A 24,857-nucleotide genomic window follows, 5' to 3' on the forward strand; every position below is an offset into this window, starting at 1 on the left:
TTTTAATTAGAGTTGGGAACAATTTTTTTTAATTGAGTTGAACTTGTATTTGTTTTTTTTAACCGGCCATTTTTCCTAATTATGGGTATAGAAAATTAACCGTCCGAGTTAGGTGGGTGATTTATAGTAGAGTTGTTGTAGGGTGAAGTTGAAGAACGTTGGGTTGAATGGATCAGTAGATATAAAGATATTGATTAAAAACTTGACTGAGAATACAAAGTTGAAAATCTGTGAGAACATTGACCATTAGAGAGGTGAGAATACTCAAAACAAACCTACAGAGACGTGACAATATTGGATTCAAGACTAGTTAGGTTTTGTAGTTAATTTTCTACAATGAGTTAATTAATAAATAAATAATTTTTAAATTATATTTAAATTTAAAAATATTTGTAGATATATTGTTTTCTTAAATCCAAGAAATTGGGGCGGTGAATATTTTTTGTATTTCTATATTGTTTTGCAAAAGCCATAGGTGTATGGTGTAGATAAATTTTATATAACTATTGTTTCTAAAATAAAATTTAATATTTAACCAATATATATACACTAATTTACAGTTTATTAGTTAATTATGGTCAAATTATAAATTATTATACATGTTTAATATATATTTTATAATATATTAGGCAATAGACTAATTAACTAATACTACAAAAAGCAGATGCGGTAATTTTTTTTATAAAAAAATTGGTGAAATTTCAAATGACAAAAAATAATTATATTAGATATTTTACAAAATACAATTTTTATAATGAATGGTAAAAAATAGTTTATATATCGATCTACTATATAACTCTTTATTCAGTTACAGATATTTTCAAATGAAAAATAAAAGAAATAACATTTTTTTTAAAAAAAAATATCAGTTCAAATTAATTTTGGAGCAAATTTGTTCAGCATTCACATCTCCCAAAAAAAAAAACAGTATGATTACGTATTCACATTATAAATAATTTCCTTTCTACAAAACGTGACTCATATGAAGGTACGTAATTAATCTTCTGTGTGCAGCAGCTTTTGCGTGATTAAGTACTCCTTGTTTTGAACGAATGTTACACATAATCCATTAGTTGATTCTTACGTTAGAACAACATTTGGTTTACAAACCAAATGAATTAAACCCCATTAGTTCAAGTGAACTTGAATGAATTATGAGCATGTTTTTGGTTAATTTCTGTTCATTAAATTCAATGCCATTTTGTCTTGAATCTCCGTTCGATCAAATCCCGCGGGTATTTCTTTTTCGTTTCTTTCTCTTTGCCTACTAAATTGCCCAGCCTAAATGTTATTCCATGAGCACGTAGCATTCAAAGCCCAACCCGAAAATGCATTTTAAAACATAATAAATCACAAGTCATTAATTAGCATTGATTTTATTAATATTATTAATATAAAATGTCATAGACAAGTTGGTTTAAGCTATTAAGTTTCTGTTTTGTTCAACCAGACACTGAATCTGAATTAGCAAAAATGAAATATCATGATATTATATTTTGTTATTTGAATTGGAAAAAAAAATGAAATATAGTATAATATATAGTGAAATTTGTTTTATACTATTTTATTGTTTACTTCCAATATTTTTCTTTTCCTCCAATTTAAAAGGAATAAGATGGTACGCCCCCCCCCCCTCCCCTCCCCCCCACCTAATTCATCATATCATATATAAAAATACCCAAATAATGAAAATAGTTTTATTTTATTATATTATATGCCACTCCATTTTATTCTACCTAATCTCTTTCTATCAATTCAAAGGTAATCTTATTTTTATTTTTTAAATGCAGCTAATAAAGAAGACAAATGTAACACGAAAACAAAAATTCATAATTAAAAGAAACAGATGATGATTAAATTTAGAAGATTAGGGATATAAATATTATGTAAAAACTATAAAAGAGTAACAACTTATTACTTTTTCTTCTGGATCACATGTCCACGGTATGTTACACATAATTTTATTTGAATAGGATAAAATTACTATATGAGACAAAACATTGCCTTTTAAGTATTTCAAACTCGAGAGGCGAGAACTTAGTGATGATAGGGATAAAATAAGAATCGTGCATAATTTAACAAACGGTGCAATATTTTTCTCTTTTTATTTGTGACGGAAACGGTGCTATATTGTTGAATCTACTCGGACTGTCCATGATTTTTTGTCCTCAAGACACCCTGTTTGAATTCCAACAAGTGTTTTCCGTAGTTTTGAGGACAATGTTGCTGGGCCTGTTTTGTAATCCACCCTGCATTAATTTCCAATCATTTTATTCAATTAATTTAGCACTATCATTTGGTCAATATGGTGAAGATATCTTCCAGACTGAGAGGGGAAAGATATTTTATAATTTAGCTCTATCAATACAAATATTTAAGAAAATGTTCATCATATTGTAACCTCATGTTAACAAATATGTGACTAAATGATCAGTTTTTATTAAATTAAATTCAAAATACTTTTACACTATCAATCAATTCGTTTTTTTTTAAAAATAATTATTATAACAAATCAATCGGCTTATCATATATAACACTGTAAAAAATTAATAAAATTCTAATTGTATATCCACATAAAATATTGAAAACAAAGAGAACTAGATTAATTGAAGTGTAAATTTTACCTTGTTTCCTTATAAGTTACAGATGCAACAGAGTTGACAACAACTGCAGTTCCAGTGCAGAACATTTCATCAGCACCTAGCATCTCCTCCACTGATACGGAACGTTCCATGACCTGAACATAATTGTGATAGTGAATAGTTTGGAAAACCAAATTTGTAGAGAATGAAACCATCAAGATGAATCAAAATACATGCCAATAATTGAAGGAAAATTAATTAATACCTGATAACCCAAATCAATGGCAATGTCAATGATGGATTTTCGGGTGATACCAGGTAGGATGGTTCCATCTATTGCAGGAGTGGAGATAGCATTGTCCTTCATAGGATTAAATTAATTAAACAAATTTTGTTCAGACATAATAAAATTTCCACATGGTTTTGGACATATTATTTTGTTAATATTAATACCGTAATTAAGACTGTTGGGGTACCTTCAAAACAAATACATTGCATGCTGAGGCCTCCTCTATATGTTTTCCAGTTGCTGAGTCTAAGAACAGCACATCAGAGAATCCGTTGGCCTTTGCATCAGCCATTGCAGTATAAACCTATGGCTCGAGAAACATATATATAAGGATAATATACTCAATGAAGATCCAAATTAATATGGGGTAGCTTATTATTTGATCTATGATTTGACTTAGTGTAGGCAGTCATACCTGTGTCGTGTTATTATCAGCAAGATATATAAATCAAGAAGGGAACACTTAGACTAAACATTAACCATTAAATATAGTCTACAAAATGATGAAATTCAGGACCAAAGTTTTGATTAACTCATTTTTTTCCCTTTAACATGATTTGTTCTAACCTCAAGATAAGTACCATAAATTTCAAAACCTTGGAAAACAGATATTCAAATGGAGAAAATTATTTCATGGGTGATATATTGGTAGCATATGCTTACAGGGGCATAATTGGTGACACTTTTGATCCCTCCAGTTCCACCACAGCCAGATATTGCTCTATATAGTTTATCCTCAACCTTTAAATTTAGTGCACCCTTTAATAATAAAAAAAGATGAAATTAGTCTTTTTTGATATGTAGAATCAAGTGTCAAGGAATTTATAACAGTTCACACATTCTACTCAATTAACTTAGACTTCCTCCTTAAGATGAAATTAGTCTAGAATATGAAATTTAATTTCAGCAAGTTGTAAGACGAATCTTTTCCTAATACTATTATAACCATGTGGAAATCCATAGCTGACCTTCTGGTAGCTGCCAACTGGAGAACAATAAATAAGAAATGTATACTCAGGGGCAGGTGCCACCCCTAACAATGCTCCTGTTCCTATCAGCAATGGCCTAATATATAGTGACCCTTTCCCTGGTGGAGGCACCTGTTTCAAATTTAAATCTTATTCTGTTTTTTCAAGTTCTTAGAGGGAAAATTAAGATCATAGAGATGAATAAATAGGAGGAAAATGAATACCCAACGTTTGTTGGCAATAACTATCTGCTTTACAGCATTAACAAATTGGCCAGGAGATGGGGATGGCATACACAATCTATCTGCACCTCGTTTCATGCGTTGAGCATTCTCATCTGGTCGAAATAAAAGTACATGCCCATCTTCAGTTCTATGTGCTTTTAGCCCCTCAAAGAGTCCCTGAAGAAGATAATCATGTTTATATTTGTGAGGCTTTAGCTAGAATGTGATTTCTGAACTACATAATGTACTCAACTATTTTTTTGTTTGTTTTAGTACAAAAGCTTATAATTGAGTAAAAGTTATGAATCACTAGGTACTATAATACTGTGTTGTTTGAATAACCTGTCCATAATTTAAGATTCCAGCAGAAGGGCTGATCTCTATGTTTCCAAATGGAACGATGGATCCTTGTGAAAACTTATCTCCTTTTGCACATTTCATGACATACATGTAATCTGTTGGAACTAGACTAAATCCAAGCTCATCCCAATTAATGTCAGCATAGTTTTCCGCAACAGCACTGATTTTCAGACAAAAATAGGGTGATCAAACTTCAAATTCAAAATCACCAATGTTATTGTATTATAAAAATAGAAATAAAACCAAGTTCATATATTATTATCTACTACAATAATTAACATTGTCGTATTCATTAGCCAGATAGTTAATCATCAAAAATTAAAATTCAATAGCATTGTCGTATTCATTAGCCAATTACTCGTTCAATTATCAATACTTACATTTCAGAACCGTCTTTGCGGTTGCCTAACATAGAAGGGGGAGACATTGTTTTGTTTGCGATCACGGATTCACGAGATTTTCTGCGTTAAAAAGAGGTGTCAGTTGATTGGTGCAAGGCTCCATACAATTTTCTGTATAACAGTACAAGTCACGTCAGTGACATCTCACATGTCATGTCAAAATACATTACATTATCCAATCACCATTAAAATATATCTATATCCTCTGTCCCTTCTTACAAAATCTTTTCAATTAATTTACACATTTAAAAAAAGTTGATTAACTTAGTTATTGATATTAATTTGTTAATATTTTATATTATTCTTCTAAAAATTGTCCTTATGTTTTTTAAATCTTATTCCTAATAAGAGAGAGGAGTTCATCTAATTAATTTTCAGCATTTATATGTTTTTAATAGAAAAAATTGTTAATTAAATTAATGCAATACATAATTAGGAAAAGATTTTTTGGGATGCTTGTTACGCAGATTTGATTATATTCTTAGGAATCATTTTTTTAGGAATGTTATTACTGAAAATGTTATTTTCAAAGATGTTTGACAACACTTCTAATTCTTGTGAATGTTTTTAAATTTATTTTAATTTAAAAACAACAATATCAAATAAATAAATAAATAAAATAAAATTATAATTCATTTTAAATATTTTCATGGGAATACAAGATTCTGATTTCTTTACATAAGAATAGGATGATGGAAAAATAAGTATAATATATAATTTATGGAAATGATTTACGTCTAGGATTTTTTTATTATTATCTTCTAACAAACATGAGAACTTCACATTCATAGGAATCCAATATGATGCCATGAAACAAATGTTCTTTTATAAAAAATGAGACAACCAATTTTTTTTTAAAAAGCATCTTAAAAAAAAGATGGAAGGAGTATATCCTGTTATCATTAAATATAAAAATTAATATAAGTTTTAAATTTAAGAGTATTAAAATTAATAGAAGAATATATTTAAAAGATTATGAAGTAAATTTAATTTAATTTATTAAAATTAAAAGCATGTTTTATCTTAAAAATTTGGAAAAGTAAGAGTTTCAATAGTTACGAATATGTTAAAGCGTACACTAAAAAGTAAAAAATCTGTTACGAATATGTTTTACATTTGGTTTCACGGTTTGTTATTTACTAGACAATGGTCAATGGGGTAATTATTTGGCTCATGTTTTGGAAAAATATACTTTGGACAGAAGAAACACCTACCCTTGTAGAGAAGCAAGAAACAAAAGAAAGATAAGTGAATTGATGATATGTGATATAATTTAATAAGAAAATAAAGATGAAATAAAATACGGATAACAATATTTTTTTTTTGTTTGGTTAAAAAATAAAAGAAAAAGGTAAAAATTCTAGAAACAAAAATTTATTTATTTATTCTTTCGCTTTCTCTTTAATTCCAATTCCAATTTTCTTTTCTTTCTACCCTTACGTTCTTCTTTTTCATCCAGCGAAACATAGCAGGAATATAAAGTATAGGATGCGTGTGGAAAAAGGCTACCTACCATGTGACAGATTTCAATGAAGCTTGCATGTAATATCAGATAATTAAAAAAAGTAAAAATCAAAATCTAAACTGTAAGCATTTTATTAATTAATCTCAAATTAATTACCATATTATCTACCCGTGTTCACTTTGTACTTCATGCATTATATATAAAGTGAAAACAGTTGAATGAAAGATGAAAAAGGACAATTAGAAAGAAGAATGTTAGTCATACAAACTCTCTCTAACACACAATAAAGACCGTGTTAGAGTCTTAAAAAGTATGTTGTTAGCATTTTTTAGTAGGTACCTTAAAGTTGTGTGAAAGCCGCTACGAACTTTATAGGAATCTTGTTGAGGGAGATAAAGAGAAGATAAAAAAACAAAATGAACGAGAATGGCTTCAGAGATAGGAAGGGGAAGTGATAGTGATAAACAAGTATTGAGGATTTGATGCAAAGAGGCACCCTGGTGCAGGCCTTTTATATTGAAAATATGTAACAACCGTGGAGAAAAATAACAAGCACACATGGTTCACTCCACATTCCACAATATTTATTATGACTAAATAATTCATATGGATATAATATCATTAGTTGTCATATTAACTGGCAAAAGAGTTAATAATTACATGCAATGCTCACAATAATTAAAATAACCAAAATACTAAATATTCAACAGACACAATTTAATTAATAGAAACTAAGCCACGAGTCTGCCTTTAATTTATTTCAACAACCATGCACGTTTTTTTTTAAAATGCAACAAAATTTAGGTAAATATACCTTCTCGTGACTCAACAATTAAAATACATGTAGTGTGTGTGTCGATATATATATATATATATATATATATATATATATATATATATATATATATATATATATATATATATATATATCACTTGAATTCACTCTTAAAATAAAAATATTACCGGTTAAATTGGCAAAATATTTTCTTTTTTGGTACGTATAGTACATATTTATAATGGTTGAATTTTGTTATAAAATTGATAATGAGTTATGATTTTTTTTAAAAATATTATTAATTTTATAAAAATCATATTTAAGAATTCTAGATAACTTTCATCTACAATGTAGGGTAATAAATAGCAACTGATTATTGAATTTAATAATAACCCGTGCGTAAACCTCGTAATTAAATCTTTATTTATTTTATAAATGTTTTTTTAAAAAAATAAAAAAGTAAAAAAAATTAAATATATCAGTTGAAACTGATTATCTTCCATTATTAGTTCTTAACTAATATTTGCTCTAATAATTTTTTGAATTATCTAGACAAGTGGCTACCTATGAACAAAACTAAAACGAATCAACCAGCATTATTTACGGTATTGTTCAGCAAATACACAGTACATATCGCAGAAAATACACGGTATGAGTTGTATTCACACTATATATTAATAATTTTCCTTCCTAAAAAACATGACTCACACTATCATCTCATGCGAATCTCTCTTATATTTTTCGTACAATGTGAATCTCACTTATATATAATCGGTGTCGTATTTATCGGGATCGTTACGTGTGCATGAGTTTTTGAAATTTTGCCTGATCTAGTATTCCTCGTTATTAACGAATGGCTAATACCTCCATGATTTGATTTTTTCAAAAGCAAGAGCTGTGATAGGAATTTGATTCTTTCCTACCCGAGGTCAGGGATAGCGGCGAAGGGTTAATAAAAGATGTTAAGATAAACTATAATAATCTAAGAAATATTAATTCTTTCTATCTATTCTCATGGATATATAAATTAATTTATATTTAAAATCAATTTCTAAGATATTTTTCTTATGTCTAATTTCCATTATTTGGATTTGTAGGTCCATTAATACTTGCTCCTTTATTAAAGACATGGAAATGAGTTGGTTGGCATGCACGTGGAGCCCAAAGGTCATAGGTTGTGTTTATGAATGGTGGAGATATGTGTATTTAGGGTGTCATTATATACGTTAGTGCAAAACAAAAAAATTATTATAAAATAATTATTATTATTTTAATTTTATAATGTATTAATTTTTTTTCATTTATATTTTTTATAATATTAATATAAACAATAAAATCTCTAAATAAATTAATGATAATATAAGATTTATTTTGTGTAATTATTTTTTCCTCCGTGTAAAATAATACAAGATGACTAAGGGAGTAATAGGTACCAAAAGTGGGGTTAATGATTTTTTTAGGAAAATGTTAGACAAACCACTCCATAGTACCCTATCCACATGGGACACGAGTGAGGTTGCTTAAAGCATTATTATTTTATTATATTTTATCTTTTAATAAAAGAAAACAAATGAAATAAAAAATAAAAGAAAAAAATGCTTATAGTTCCCTTCAACCTTTCACGATCACCTTTCTCCCGTTGTTGCTCCCTTAGTTCCTCCAACCCAACCTTTGCACCAACGAACCCTCTTTCGATGTTGTTCCCACGCATTCGTTGTGAAGGTTATTCCCAATTGCTAGTGTTGTGAAGCTTTGACACACCACTTTTGAAGGTGGTTCAACTTGAGTTGTCGGAGCTGCTGTTGCAGTCGTGTTAATCTCTTCACCTGAAGTTGTTATTGTTCTCTTATATGAAAATATCATTGGTCTAACTCCGGACACTTTCCCTTGTAAAGTTTAAGATATTTAATTGTTTATTAGTTCTTTTTTGTGGTTATTGCTCTCATTTTTTGATTAATAATATTAGAAGGATTATAATTAACTAAAAATGATAATAGATTATCCATTATTATGATAAACTTAATCACTTTAATTCATAGCATAAATATAAATTTTTATCATATAGTGTGTCTAAATTTAAAACAATAATTATAATTAATGTGATACCCTCTAAATAAAACATATAAAAATATAGATAAACAAATTTATGTGGATAAAAGGTTCACATTCACTTCATTATTAAAAGCATAGTGAGCTCAGAACAAAGTTGTCAAAGTTTACAAAAGAAATTTTGTAAAATCAATGAGGTAAAATAAAACAAAATAACATCATGTAATTAAAATAAAAACTCATCCCCAATGTCACATCCTATTAGAGCATTATGTCCCAGCGTCCTCTAGCACGAGGTTCTTTAAAGTCATTCACCTAGTCATCTTCCCACAAACATAAAGTTCGAGAGATCATCACAGGATCCAAATACAAATAGCACACACGGAGTGAGTTATTACACTTAAAATAAATACAAATAAACAAAGACATAATCAAAATAAATTATAGAAGTATTTATAACATAGCTCAAATTAATACAATCTATGTCATTTCATCACTTTATCAATTAAAATTCATTTTTCAATCACCAATCATATTACACATGAATCACACACTGGCTCAAAACATAATAATACTCATCAATTTCATAATAAGCAATTAGCAAAAGTTATGCAACAATTATACTAAGACTCAAGCTTATATACAATGTGGTATCATGTCAGTGAAAAACTATATTGTGACACTTAAAAATACATAACAAGACACAACACACAATGAATATGTCAGGTTACTCTCACTAAATAAAATCATAAGGTGACTAGTCAAGGTCATTCTGTTTTGCGAGAATACTCAACCTTATAGGATCAACATAGGTTTAAAGAAACACTCAAACTGAGTGTCTTTATCCCAAGGCCTAGACTACGAATAATCCGCTAGGACTTCACCTTTTTTATTTAGGTCTAACCCCTAAAATAATTTTTGCATGCAGATACTGCTCATGAATTATACAATACTCATGACTTCACACGCATGTTTTAAACACGTTTAACACATTGTATTACAATTTAACACTTTAGGTTCCTAATTAAGAATCCTACACTTTCCCTTTAACACGGTGTATAAACACTTTTATCATGGTAAATAACAGTCGAGTTATTGTATAATTCACGACTCACAACACAAATATTATCATATCAAGTGTTAACCACACTTCACAATCAGATTTTATGTCTATAATTTTAACATATCACAATGTCATGATACACCATCACGTGTTTATCTGTATCTTACAAATCAATGCATGCTCAACTTTACACTTATACTTAATCTTAATAGCAATGTTATGATCTCAACGCAATATGATATCTCACAATTCATCACATATTCAATTTATTACTCACACAATTTTAATCATAATTTCATGATCTCAATTTTTAAAAAATAAATTTATTGATTAAAAAATGCCACATAAGCAGGTGGCTGTTGGGTGGATGCTACTTGCAGCGGTTCGTATCACTGCTCATATTTTTATATGGCTGTGTTTGTGAGTCAATCGCCAACTAAGTTTTGTAATTGTTTTCTAAAGGTCACCTCTACACATGGTTTTAATGAAAATTTTTCCCGCCAACTAAGAAATGGCTTGAACCTTACATTTAATATAATTATTTTTCTACTTTTCTCTCTCTTTTTTCTTTCTTTCTGTTTCTCACTTTAATTTTTTTTTATTTTAAAAAACTCATATATGATAAGTTTATCAAAACTATCTTAAAGTTAATTATATTAATGATAAATTCTTATTACTACGTAATAATGTAAAGCTTTATACACTAATAATAGGCATGTAAATTAGGATTAGTTATGTTTTAAATTTTTTTGAGCTTTCACTTTTAGTCCGTGAAAAAAATTGACTAATTATGTCATATGATGACAAAAAATTTGAATCGCCAAAAAATGAGTCACAAATAAATATAATTAAATAATAATAAAATTACTGTTATGTTATGATTTAACAATGAGATTTGATGACAAAATTAAAAATATTGTTTGACAAAAATATCAAAGACTAAGATTGGACAATTTTTTGTTGAGGGATCAAAAGCAAAAACATAAAAAATTTTAGGAACAAAATATTGTTAATCCTATAAATTAAACTTGAAGAGAATTTTGTTAAATTTTTTAATGAATTAAATAACTAATTCCTTTTAACAAAAATTATGTATAAATGTATTAATGATATTTTTTTTGAAAAACTATTTTATTTTTAAATTCTTAATATTTTTCTATAATAAACTTGTAGGTGTCAATCTTTTGTTAAATCCATATGGTCACACATATAATTGTTCCAAGAAATTTAGTATTTTAATAATATGAATGTTGATAATGATAACAATGATGATGAGATGGGTGGGTGGGTGTGGGTATTATAAACTTACTTAGGAAGTCATTTGCCCCTAAGCAATTACCAATTGGAGCTATATTTTGAAAATTTATCGCATCAAGGGTAAGTTATGATTGTTTGTCATACACGTGTCTTTGGTTGAAGTCAAACACCCACCTATGATTTTTATTTTGTTTTTTTTTAAAAGATAATCAGAACTATATATAAAGCTCTCATCCATTTTTAAGAAGTTGCTTCCATAGTTACTTTAGTATTTTTTTTTGTTGAATAAGATGCATGAATTCAAATTTGTTGTTGAATAAGTACCTGTTGGTTGTTGGTTGATGGGAAAGTGCCATGCATAAACCAATGGGAGGTCAAGTAAAAATGAAGGGTAGAAGAGAAACTAATTAAGCATAATTTTTTTTAGAATAAGCTTTAAACATGCTAAATATTTATAGGTATGAGAGAGCCTAAAAATTGACTCCGAACTCTGAGGATTGCGGCTCATGTCGAAGTAGCTATAGCTTCCTGTCAATTAATTACTATATTATATTATTTTGTTTCAAGCACTTAATTAGTTATGTTGAGAAGCTCATCCATGGACTGCTTGTATCTTCCCAAACTAGATCCTTGAATTTGATCATTTTTTTATTCTAACTAATTAGCTGATGAACATAAGTTTTAATTTAATGAAAACAATATGATCTAACGTGACAAAATATAATAATTTAATTATTAAATTTTTTTACTTGTAGTACTTAATCATTAATTAAATTACTTGTAGTGTAAAACAAATTTACTTAGTTGCAGTACTTAATCATTGAATTATATTCTATTTTCTATTGAAGAAAATAATACTACTATAAAAGTCTCTTGAAATTTTTTCAGAAGGCCGTAACCTGTTACAATAATCCTATTTTTTGAAAATATACGAGACTCGCTAGTTCAACAGGTTCGATCAAGAACCGACGAGAATCAGTCAAAAATCGATCAAACTGGTTCAAAACTTGTGTAGAGAACCGATTTGAACTGTTGATTTCAAAAATACATATTTTATTATTATTAGTTTTTAATTTTAAAATTTAATTTGGAATATTTTTAAGACAAATAAAATCACATATTTAATAAGGATTACAAGGTATAAATTATATTTTTTTTCATATAAACATAATTTAGTCATTTATATTAATTTACAATTTTATAAGTTAATTTATAATATTTTTACTTATATGAATTTGTCATTTTTTATTCTATATGTTTACTTTGAACTCATGAACATATAAAATGATGTTTTTTTATTTATTTTAGTTTTTAGTATTATAAAGTTATTATTATTATTATTATTTGACCATGGTTCAACTGAGGATGGATCATTGAATTTCTTTCAAGTTGAGGAGGATTACTATTGACAAAAAACTTTTACCTTTGATCATTTATCACAATTGTATATTTAAAATTTGAATTTAAAATTTCTGATAAAGTAAAAATAATTTTGTGTCAATTAATTCACTATTTGATGGTTGACTAATGATCAAAAGGATGAAGAGGCACCAGAAAGAAATAATAAAATTATTATAATGACATCAATTTCGAAGGACTGAAAAATTTAAGGATTATAAATACATTGGTACCCTTATTAGTAATAAAAAATTAAATGAAATTATGAAACTTTTTGAATAAAATTCAAAATTAATAATATATATATATATATATATATATATATATATATATATATATATATATATATATATATATGTATATTACACTTTTTTTAAATTCTTAAGTGTTACATTTAAAATTTGTTTATTCCCGTATATTTTTTTTATTATCATGTTATTGGTATGTCTTTCAATTTTACCAACTATTATAATTTTCATTGAAAATATGATTTCTTCTTTTAATCACATTTTTTCTTTCATATACAAGACTTGATTTCATGTTTTTATTCACAATTGTATATTTCAATTAAGATGTTTATTTATTATATTAAAAAAATATAAACTAATATACTTTTTGGTATATACATTATATATCTTATCTCTCAAAGGAGTTTTAAATTTTTTAAATATAAAAGGAAATATAATATAATCTAAATATAAGGAAAAGAAATATGATTTACCATTTTCTAGTTTATGATCCCCATGATATCATTAGTTTTACAAAGCGAGGATTAACTATGAAGTTATAACTTACTTTTCCTTAAAATAAAAATCACTTGTAAAAATATTGATTGTTATATATTTTTTATCAGTAGGAACCAAAAACAATATGAGAGAATTTATAATAACTCATGCACTCTATTTAACCAATTAAGTGATAATTGTTAAATATGAGCTATTCTTTATATTAAAAATATCTTTAATAATATTTATTTAGCAGTTATTTTTTGTTTAAATGTTAAGAATTGATATTTTTCTTATTTATGTCTTGCAGAAATGAAAAAAAGGGATTAAAAGTAATCCAAAAAATATCAAAAATATAAATATGAAAGATTTTTGGCATTAGGTCCAAGTCTACTCCGATAACTATAAAAAGGGAATTAAGTCCACTCCGGCAGCTATAAAAAGAGAGAGCACTCTAATACATACCTAAAGCATGGAAATTCTCTCTTAGGGAATTCTTTCTTCTCTTTCATTGTTTTCTATTTCTTTTTTCCATCCATTCTCTTCCATGAGTTCCTATACCCCTTTTCTAGTGTAAGACCTCTTATGACTATGAGATACTAAACCCTTAGTTAGGGCTTGACAGACCTAAAAAGGCAAAAGATGTATTGTATATTTCATATCTATCAATACAAACATGTGTTTTCTTTCTTATTATCCTTTCTTACTTTTAATTTCATGTATCATTCATCCTTGCATCATCTTTGGGAGTCAGGTGCTGAACAAAGGGTAATCCTTAATAGAAATACAAAGAAGGTTTTGCATGCATCTGTTTTAGGAATTAGTCACTCGACAGGGGATAATTTCTGATAGAATTAAAAGAAAGAATCGTCTTAATAAAATCATTGCTAGACATAGAGTGATTGCATTATGTCCATGCACCAAAGCAAACATTTAATTAGAATTAGAACTTCATGCATCTTATCTATTGATTCTTTGCCAAAACATTTGAGAAATAGGTAGGTAAGATAAACTTGTCATCGTGAGACATCGAGGGCAAATATTCTAATAGATGTGGGTAGAAAAAATTCACCTAATTGATAAGAAAAATCTCAAATAATACATCTTAAATAAATAAGACATGCATGTTAGATTTTAACATTCTTATCTCATTTAATTTTCTACTATTTCTTTTGTTTTCTATTAATAGTTATTATTTTATACTCTGTTTTTTAAAATTTATCTTTTATATCTTATCTTATATTTTTCTCTTATAAATTAGAAATTATTCAACACAAGTATAAAATAAAATTCCTGTGTAAATCGATACTCGGACTTCCAAATATTTTATTACTTGAGATAAATTGATATACTTGTCAAACTGTTAACATTAAGCTAGACCTCCTTCACTATCCCTTGTTTGACTAGAGAGAAATAGATCATGGAAAGTTATAGTTTTCATAATAATAAATAGAAGAGGGTAGAAAGAAATAGGAAGCTAGATGGAGATAGAACAAAAATACTAATTTTTTTTATCATTTATTTGATAGGAGAGAAATAAGAAGGATGAAAGTTATTTTTGTTGGACCCTTTAGAAAATATATTTTCCCCAAATTAGAATAAAATTTGAGAAATGATCACTATCTCTTCATTTTTTGGTTTAATTTTTAATTTTTATAATATAATTTTTAAAAAATATAATAATTGATGTGAAAAAAATTAGATTAAAAAATTAATTTTTAATTATTATAAAAGTATTTTTCATCTAATTCATTTATTCATTTCACCCTCTTCCTTTTATTTTTAGAAAGTTATATTACAGTATAAATTTAGGAATATAGTTTTTTATTTATAATTATTATTTTTATAATTATTTATAAAATGTCAGATTATTTTATTATTTTATTTTGTTATTTTTTTTCTACAAAATAATTATAAAATAAAAGAAGATATATTTTGTAATTATTTATAAGAAATAAACACTTAAAAAAAAATTTTGAAACCCAATATTGACTCAGCGGATGGGTATTATTAGGAGCAAAGAGAGGTCCCTCATCCTTCTTTAACTCTTTGTGGTGGCAAATATAGTATATTTTACTGGTCATTATTTAAGATTATCTTTGGATGATAATAATTTAATATATAACAAATCAACTGATAAACTTTAAATAAAATTAGAACAATTTTAATAAATCTTCTTAATTACTTTACAATAACTTTTTGATTGAATAATTTATTTTTAAACTCGTGGTTAGATTACATCATCCATTTACTTTGTGAATCCACTGTTAATATTTGAATGGTTAGATTTAAAAGAAAATGAATGTGACTTTCTTAAGTGACAATATATAGCCACTAAATAATTTTTAATTTTGACCGAAGAGAAATGATTTTTGGATACCTAAATGGTGTATACACTACAGAAGAGATAGGAAGTAAGAAAAGATAAATAATTAATATGATTTGTGATATGATATGATAGAAAAAAATAAAATAAATTAAGAGTGTTTAAATATCACAACTCACTCTTTGTTGACTATGTGTGGTGTAAATTTATTTTTTTTTTGACATTTTTTAAATAAAAAATATTTTCACATGATATACGCACCCCTACCTCGATAGTCTAACCGCAAAATTTCAACGCTAAGCTCCCTACAAATACCTCTGTATAGCTCCATTTTTCTCCATCATACACCAAGTACTACATTTGAGAAGAAACTGAAATGGGATCACACAAAGTTTCATTTTTTGTCTTCTTTTTCTTGGTCTTAGCCTTTCAGCCTCACGTTGGCCATGCCCAATGCTCCCAAGAAGACTTCCTCAATGGTCAAAACGATGCTAGGTCAGATGTGGATGTTCAAGTTCCACTTCCACCTTTGGTTTGGAACAACACTTTAGCTGAATACGCGCAAGACTATGCTAAACAACGTAAGAGTAATTGCCAACTTGTGCACTCTAATGGACCTTATGGGGAGAACCTCGCAGGAAGCACGGGTGACATAAGTTGTGCCAATGCCGTGAAACTGTGGGTTGATGAGAAACCCTACTATGATCGCAATTCTAATTCTTGTGTTGGTGGGGTGTGTGGGCACTATACACAGGTGGTTTGGAGAGATTCAACCCAAGTTGGATGTGCCAAAGTAGAATGTGATAATGGAGGCACATTCATCTGTTGCAACTATTATCCCCCTGGCAACTACGTTGGACAAAGACCTTATTAAGGGTCTAGGTATAAGGGCTTTTGAAAGTTTCTTTTTTAAAAATATGGAATTTTTTTCAGAAAAACTCTCAAAAGCTTTCAGAAAAACTTTTAGTTTTGAATCTAAACGCACTTGATCTATTAGTATTTCTGTGTGTTCAATTATGTTGTCTTGCTTCCCTTTCACTGAAGTAATATTAAGAATAAATGTGACGCTATGACTTCAGTCTAGCGGTTAAAAACTGAAGTATGTATGTGGTGATTAATCTCTACTCTATCTTTCTTCCTTGGGAAGTCAATGAAGCCGCCATGCTAATTAAGTCCTATTAAATATTTAATGAATAATATACGTCGAATTTTAAAATTTTAATTATTAGTTTATCTTTTATGTATTCTAAATGTCTGTGGCAGTATTTTGTGCCAAAACCTTTTCGTTCTTTTGTTCTTCACGGCAATTTAATTTTATTAAATTTCAAACATAAATGCGGTACCTTGTGCGAAAATGAAGTTCAAAGCAGTCATCAAAAGTTTTACTTCTGGAAGAAATTCTTGGATCGATGGCCCCATACTTGACATTTCATTTTTACACACAGCTAATAAAAAATTTATAATTAGTAAAATAAAAAAAAATGTTCGTCATTTATTAAATACTTTAATTCTTTTTAATAATATGACACAATTAATTTCATTTAATTAAAGGTTTGATCTTAAAAGATATAAATATTACCTTCTCCGTCTTACAATAAGAGTCATGTGAAAAATAAGTCTCAAAACTAGTATTTTTTTAATGTTATAATGTAATTCCTCAATCTCTAATTATAAGAATATTTTAATTAATTCATGTCTGTTAAAAAAATTAATTAATCACATTAAATTTATCAATTAATTATACTATTATTTTAAAATCATCATTTTTGTTATCTCTCTATTTTAAGAATATTTTTTAATATAATTAATTAATCATCATATATATTCTTATAATTAATCATCAACTAGTAAGGTTGGATTTTTTATCTCTCTATTTACTAATTATAAGAATATTTATCAGCAGATTTTTTTATCTCTCTAATTATAAGAATATTTTAACTAATTCATGTCTGTTAAAAAAATTAATTAATCACATTAAATTTATCAATTAATTATACTATTATTCTAAAATAATTATAAGAATTTTTTTTATTCTAAATTAATTTATCAATTAATTTTTTTATCATCGAATGTAGACAACGGAGCAAAGATCTTGCCCACTTATTTCTCAGTCTTTTTATATATCAAATATAGAGAATGAGCGAAAGATGAGGCTACCCACTAGCTAGCTAGATTGGTAATGTTACTATAATTAATTTCATACATTATGGTTGAATTTGCACCATGCATGACGTACCCCTATAACAATATAAATAGTACGTGCCCAAACATTCAGATTTCAGAAAGCTCCTTAACTGATAATCCAATATATCAAAGCAAGAAAAAATGGGGTCCGCAAAATTTGCTTTGATATTAACAATTGTTATTATCTCAATGTGTAGCATTTCCTTGGCACAAAATTCGCCCAAAGATTTCCTTGACGCGCACAATGCAGCTCGTGCAGAGGTTGGTGTTGAGCCACTCGCATGGGACGACACCGTCGCAGCCTACGCTCAGCAATATGCGGACTCGAGGATCAAAGAGTGCCAAGTAGTGCACTCTCAGGGGCCTTATGGGGAGAACCTGGTGGCCAGTCCCGGCGATGTTAGCGGCACGGACGCAGTGAAAATGTGGGTGGCGGAGAAGGCAAACTATGACCACAAGGCCAACAAGTGTGTGAATAATCAAGAGTGCATGCATTATGCTCAGCTGGTTTGGAGCAACACGTTTCTTGTTGGGTGTGCTAGGTCAAAGTGTGACAATGGCTGGACGTTTGTCATCTGCAGCTATGACCCACCTGGCAATTTTCAAGGTGAACAACCTTACTAGTTTTAATGTCGTGTTGAGGAGCACCCAGGTTGTGTGCCAGAGTAATTAATCTCCTCTCAATTGGGTGCTATTTGTTTGGAGATTTAGAATATTATATTATGAGGTGTAACATTTTCAAGAATGTTATTCTTGTGTGAATCTAATTAAAAAAGAATGTAACTGGTATTATATGACTGTTGTAAAGATTTTTTATACAGTCAATCAATAATAAGATGCATGCATGATGTATCTTTAAAAAATAATCCAGTCTTATCTTAATTATTTTGTGAATCATACACATCATATACATATATATATATATATATATATATATATATATATATATATATATATATATATATATATATATATATATAAATGTCACATCTCTTATTTTGAAACCGTGACTACTTTTCCCATTATTTATTTATATTTCGAAAAGTGTTAACATTTGATTGAAAGAAAAAACACTGAAACAATTATCAAACCACATCCCTTAACAAGTTGTTTCAAACTAAAAATAACATTTATGTTATCCTTAGGTGGAAAGGAATGAAAGATAAAGCGGTAGGAAAGAACGGTTTAAAATTTGAATCGATCGAAGAAAAAATAGGAAGAAAGGAAAAATTAATTTTTCATTTTTTAAAGTTATTTTTTTTCACTTTTTTCTATTTTTCCCATAAAATGCAATATTATTTTTTCTTTCACATGCTTGTTTTCTTTCTTTTATTCAAACATATAATTTTTTTTAAAATAGATAAAGAAGGGTTATTTTTAGATTAGAGAGAACTTTTAATAAGGTATCTTTTAATGAGAAGGGCATATATAAAAGGAGACGCAACATGAAGACAATGCATACACAAATGTTAGATGAGTATGTCCATTGGTGTCTTCTATATCTCAACAATTTTGTCTATACTAGTCCTAGTAGAAGAAACAAACATGTTGAGTCTGTCAGAATCATCACTTAATCTATGTTGTTCTTCCCATATACCAATTGTATTGTCAGGAGGGATAGATCCAGAAATTCGACTTGAGGGGACCGGGAAAAAAAATATAAAACACGTTTCTTTATTATTCTCTGTTTACTTAGAAATATTTGCTTAATATAAGCCGCCAATTTTTTTTCTATCTAAGCATCTAAATTGGTTTTATGAAAGCGTCCATCCAAAACCATTATATCTTAAATGCTTTTATAAGAGCCTCTTATATGCCGAATTGCTTACATATATCTGGATAAAGCAATCTTAGAACATCCATAATACATAATTCTTTAAATGAGTTAAATATTATAATTTTTTGAGTCTTATATAATACTTGAAAAATATTTTATTTATGGTATAAATTTATTAAGCAACAATTACTTATATAAGCAACAACACTTATATAAGCAACACAGTGTCATCTGTTTTCTCAAAAATTGACTAAGAGTTCTCCAACGTATGCATTGCTTTTTCTTTTCGAATATTTGTTGAATTTATTATAAAGAAAGAATAACTCGGATACTTTGTACAACCTAAAGAGAAAAACAAATCAACTAATCATAAAAAGTACCAAAGTGGATCAATAAATAGAAAAAAGCAAAATATGTCTTATACATGTTGTAATATTCTTCATTCTTAATTTCTTAGTCACTCACATATTACAATTCTTTATAAATAATATTTCACTCAAATCTTTGTTGGTCAAAACTTTTGTATGTAGTAATTTTTAAGATATTGACAATCGATTTTAACAGTACTCGACTTCTTTTAAGATCATTTCTTACAAATCAACATGAGATTTTTTGGCATATTTTATCATCATACACACATTTTTCAAAAAATTTCTTAGAAGGTCATATATTTTATAATTATTTTAAGTCAAACACGCCTAATTATAAAGTTCTTATAAGTTGGACTACCAAAAACTAAATGTATCTTATAATATAAATAATACTAATTAATTATTTTAGGTCATCCTTAATTTTATAGTCTCATACATACACACAACTTCAAATCTCTTATATATTATAGTGTAATTCATCCAAAGAGTTACACATGTAAAAAAAAGAAAAAAAAGAAACACCTTTTTGGTATAGACAGCCTCTGCTACAAGCAACATTAGACTCTCACTCTTCTCATTTTTTTTTAATTATTACATACTCTGCTCCTTTTTACATGATATAATATCTCGGGCATTTAATGCAATTTAGAACGGGAAGCAGCTCTATCTTTCAACGGATATCTCCTTATGCTTCTATACAATTATATAAGAGTTTTATTATTATACAATTATATAATGTTTATTATATAAGTCTAACAACAGTCTAACAACCCACTTTTATTGCGCATGCATTTTAAATTGCATAACTAAATATCCAAGTCTAATAAGTTAATGTTTATTATTCAAGTATATGTACAACCGTAAATTCCTTTTCCCTACATCATCACATAGCCCCCGCACATACATGACTGTCCCCCTTCCCCTCTTTCTTTCATTTTCACGTTTATGTTCCTACAATACAAAACATCATGTTGTTTTTTACACATGATGGTTCTGGCATACGAATTGGACAAATAATATATGTGTAAATTTTTTTGCAATACACGACATGTTGCCAAGATTTACATTTCTTCTTCTAATTTCTTGGAATGCCTTATTCTTTTCTTCTTTTTCTTCCTTATTATTCATTTTTTGTGTTTGCTGTTTCTAATTCATTTTTTTTTCAATTCCTCTAAACGAAACGACATTATTTTATGGGATAAAAAATATTCATAAACCAATTGCACCTGTGATGAGGATTAAACATGAAACAAGGATATTGAAGAAGACTAGCTTTTTATTAAATAAATTTTTTAATATTTAGTAAGACATAATAAAAGTAACTGTTGGCTTGCATGCAAATTAATAAGTCATTAACTTGAAATAACTATTGTCATTAGAAGTTCATTATGATTAGCCTCTTGGTATACCTAGCTAAGACAATTATATGTATTTTACAAAGTTACGAATGAAATCAGATTTGGAAGAAATCAGAAAATAACTTTTGCTATGTGAGAGAGTTTTTTTTTTATTCTTGGATTATAAACTTTTGATTCTTATGAAAGAAACTTTTTTTTTACGAATTCCTTGACTTATCGATGGAACTTTGATTGTGACATTATTTTTCATTTCTTGTCTTTTTATTTTCTATTTTGATTTTTTTATTACAAATTCAAGAGTTGATGATATTATAATCTAATTTGGGTACGTTCTCCTGTCAATTCATTGGTGCGTCCAAAAAATGGTTCGAGTCACACTGAGTCTGTGACATATGTACCTGATCGAATAAAGGACTCGATCAATTGCACCCCAGATTCTCGATTCAACCAACTTTTTTTCATGCACGTTGTTTTGGGGAATATACAGGGATAAGAGTTGTATTATCAAGTTAGTGGTGTTATTGGAGTTATGGGTATTATATCTCTTGCATGTCCATTTTCAGGCGAGGGGATTTTGTTTCTTCATGTGACTCTTATGTGGTAATTCAAAGGTTTTTCTTTTCTTTTCTTTTTCTTTCTGGCTTTGCAATTGGTGAGGCTTATCCCATTTTGTAGGGAACTGTGTAACAATCTCAGGGTACTGCTGGTACCAGTTTAATGAATATAATTTATCGCCGAGATTAAAAAAAACCTCGTAAAAAGTAAATAAAAAAAAAAGAAATAATTAAAAACACGAGTAAACGCTTATCCTTAACGATAACCAGGAATTCTAAGTTAGGAAATGAATCGGATGAAAATATAAAGTAGTAGATTACGAAGAAAGAAGATCTCCTAGGAAAAAACATAAGAAAAAAGTTACCTGTTTACCCGTGCAGTACATCTCATCTGAGTTTCTTTTAATTTAATTCCGATGTCAGAGCGATTATATATATCATTGTTTATTATTAATTTCATCATTGTTTATTCATGACAATATTGTTTGATATTTGAAACAAGCTAGAAAATGAATTATAACACAGAAAAACCTAATAAGGTCTTTGCCCACGAATGTTACCACGGGGATCATAACAGCAAATAATGAACGTGCTTCCATTATCACACCTTACTTTGGCACACCCTACACGGAGTGAGTTTCTCCAAACGACTTGCGTATAGTGGCCACAAACACTAGAACAGGTATTGGAATTATAATCATAGTTGGCTTTCTCATTCACCCATGCCCTCACCGTATGGTCCGCGTGAGTGGATAAGTTGGCAATCACGTTGCGTAGATTAGCATAACTTTGAGCGAAGGCAGCTAGAGTGTTATCCCATGTGAGAGGTGGAACACCCACCTGTGACCTAGCTGCGTTGTGGACGTTGAAGAAGTTTGCTTGGGAGTCGTGGGCATGGCCAGAATGGCTAGGTCCAAGACACAGAAGAAGATAGAGAATGGAACCTTGTGTAACCCCATTTCGGTTTGTGCTGAAATTAATGTTGCTAGATGGTTGGTGTTTTGATGAAAAAGAAAGGAGCTCTTAGGAGGTATTTATAGGGGTTTTATGTCGATTTTTCTATTTAGATTTGGAAAATGATGACTGTGTATACTTACACTATCAGTCTACAATTCCTTTTTTTTTTATATGAATTAACTACTTCAAAATGAGAGATGAAATAGTTATATATGATGTCAATTTTTTTTTTTCAAATTATAAATTGAATAATTTTGTTCTCTTCTATGTAGCCTTTTCAATCCAATTATGTTGTTTAATCCTTTTGAATTTTATCTTCATTAGTTAAGTTTCTCTTTACAAGAATAATCAGTATTAGTTGAAATTTATATATAATTCTAAAAAATTCGTTACTGATATTTGTGATTTTGTGACAAAATTTTGTCACCAATTAATACTTTTATTTTTTTCTGCCTCTAACACATGTAACATAAACAAAAAATAGTTCATTGGGTGTCTTGTGTAAAAATGGAGCAGAAAGAAGGCAAGGCTTCAACAACTTCGTCTCTGCTCTCAAAAGTTTCTACGAGATATTTGACTTCCTTCTCCAATTTTCTGCATTCGTATGGGGAAGCCACTTATTGGAAGGTGTTTCAGAACTTCGGAAAAATAGTAGATATTTAAGTCTAAAAAAAGAAGGATGCAAAATTATCATGATGAATATATACTCAGGATATATAAATTGCAAATAAAATTAATAACTTCAACATTTTATTTAGTCATTTTAATTTTTATGCATAAAAATATTTTAAAATGTGTGTGGGTTTATAACTATTTTGAGGTTTGAAATTTGAATTATGTATGTATTGGAAAGATGTAGAGTACGTCCGTGAGTTACATTCCATAAGGCATTTGAGATTAAAAAAGGAAAGGGTTGACTGGCCGTGGTTACTATAGCCGTGCCTAGATAATTTGGAAACTGTGGCTAAAATATTATCCAATCCTTTTTATTCATGTACGTTAATTACTGTGGCTTTTTTTATTAAAGTCGAATTAATAACCCGGTTTTTAAACAAAGGAAGTTTTTCTTATTTTTTTTATTTCATTTTATCATATTTGATAAAGGAATTAAGGTAGGTTGTCTTCTAACAGTATAGGAAATTTAGAGTATGTTTGGAAATCAAATAGAAAATGAATTTTGAAGTAAAATTACTTTTGCAAAAGGATTAAAACCCTTAATTTTGCTTTTATTTTACATTTATCCTTTGGATCGGTATTAAAACGCTTGTTTTAACTGCAAATCAAAAGTAACTTAAAAATTAAAATTCTTTCTTTCTTCACGAGAATGTGTCATGCACTTATGCGAATCTATCGCATTCTGATTTGTCCCCTACAACTCCGTGTATGTAGTCATCTATTCCACACTAATTAAATTTCAATTAATAAATTCTTGAAACTTCAACCAGTACTGTGCGTAACTATATTAGTCTAAAATAATTGTAGCACTCTACCAATTATATAACTTGAGTTCATGAATCTCTCTTCCAACGATAAATTGCAGAAGACATTTTGGAAACAATTTTTCTTTGCCTTAAATAGAATGGTTGAATAGCCACATCTGTTTAAAAGTTATCTGGCAATAGTTTTAGCCACAACTTTTCTAGTTATATAATTTATACTGGTTATAATGATGACTATATGCTGTTTGTTTGTTTTATTAGTAACGTTGTTTGTTTATTTGAATCCAGTTTGGTTGGTTGAAAAGTTGAATTGGATCAATGATTACTCTACAATC

The 24,857-nt window shown here is 28.2% G+C and overlaps 3 protein-coding genes and 1 pseudogene across 4 annotated transcripts; 2 read left to right on the forward strand and 2 right to left on the reverse strand.

Annotated features, from left to right (window-relative positions):
- Positions 1–1,853: 1,853 nt before the first annotated feature.
- On the reverse strand, positions 1,854–6,781 carry LOC114419451 (putative branched-chain-amino-acid aminotransferase 7). 2 transcript variants are annotated; one of them, XM_028385119.1, is made up of 10 exons: positions 6,629–6,781; positions 4,804–4,884; positions 4,406–4,583; positions 4,064–4,240; positions 3,840–3,971; positions 3,535–3,630; positions 3,059–3,175; positions 2,848–2,943; positions 2,625–2,737; positions 1,854–2,249 (listed from the first exon to the last, which is right to left on the reverse strand). In XM_028385119.1, exons 2-10 carry the CDS (start codon positions 4,848–4,850, stop codon positions 2,126–2,128), a joined length of 1,080 nt encoding a protein of 359 aa, XP_028240920.1. In that variant the 5' UTR covers positions 4,851–4,884; positions 6,629–6,781; the 3' UTR covers positions 1,854–2,125. The 2 variants fall into 2 exon arrangements, with proteins under 2 accessions (XP_028240920.1, XP_028240921.1); XM_028385120.1 differs by having other exon boundaries at positions 4,804–4,935; positions 6,629–6,776.
- A 9,468-nt stretch (positions 6,782–16,249) lies between these two features.
- Positions 16,250–16,937, forward strand: LOC114417754 (basic form of pathogenesis-related protein 1-like). The gene has a single exon (XM_028382824.1). It carries the CDS (start codon positions 16,259–16,261, stop codon positions 16,754–16,756), a length of 498 nt encoding a protein of 165 aa, XP_028238625.1. The 5' UTR covers positions 16,250–16,258; the 3' UTR covers positions 16,757–16,937.
- Positions 16,938–18,157: 1,220 nt separating this feature from the next.
- Positions 18,158–18,808, forward strand: LOC114417737 (pathogenesis-related protein 1A-like). Its single transcript, XM_028382810.1, has one exon. The coding sequence runs from the start codon at positions 18,208–18,210 to the stop codon at positions 18,688–18,690; it is 483 nt and encodes a 160-aa protein (XP_028238611.1). The 5' UTR covers positions 18,158–18,207; the 3' UTR covers positions 18,691–18,808.
- Positions 18,809–22,657: 3,849 nt separating this feature from the next.
- LOC114417811 lies at positions 22,658–23,085 on the reverse strand (annotated as a pseudogene).
- Between the last annotated feature and the right edge of the window lie 1,772 nt (positions 23,086–24,857).

Source organism: Glycine soja, chromosome 7 (assembly GCF_004193775.1).
Source record: "Glycine soja cultivar W05 chromosome 7, ASM419377v2, whole genome shotgun sequence".
NCBI lineage: Eukaryota > Viridiplantae > Streptophyta > Magnoliopsida > Fabales > Fabaceae > Glycine > Glycine soja.

Coding starts and splice junctions, on each gene's coding strand:
- LOC114417754 (XM_028382824.1), top strand. CDS start 16,259: ATGGGATCACACAAAGTTTCATTTTTTGTCTTCTTTTTCTTGGTCTTA.
- LOC114417737 (XM_028382810.1), top strand. CDS start 18,208: ATGGGGTCCGCAAAATTTGCTTTGATATTAACAATTGTTATTATCTCA.
- LOC114419451 (XM_028385119.1), bottom strand. CDS start 4,850: ATGTCTCCCCCTTCTATGTTAGGCAACCGCAAAGACGGTTCTGAAAT. Junction 4,584..4,803: donor CGCAAAGACGGTTCTGAAAT/GTAAGTATTGAT, acceptor TCTGAAAATCAG/TGCTGTTGCGGAAAACTATG. Junction 2,944..3,058: donor GCAATGTATTTGTTTTGAAG/GTACCCCAACAG, acceptor AATCCTATGAAG/GACAATGCTATCTCCACTCC.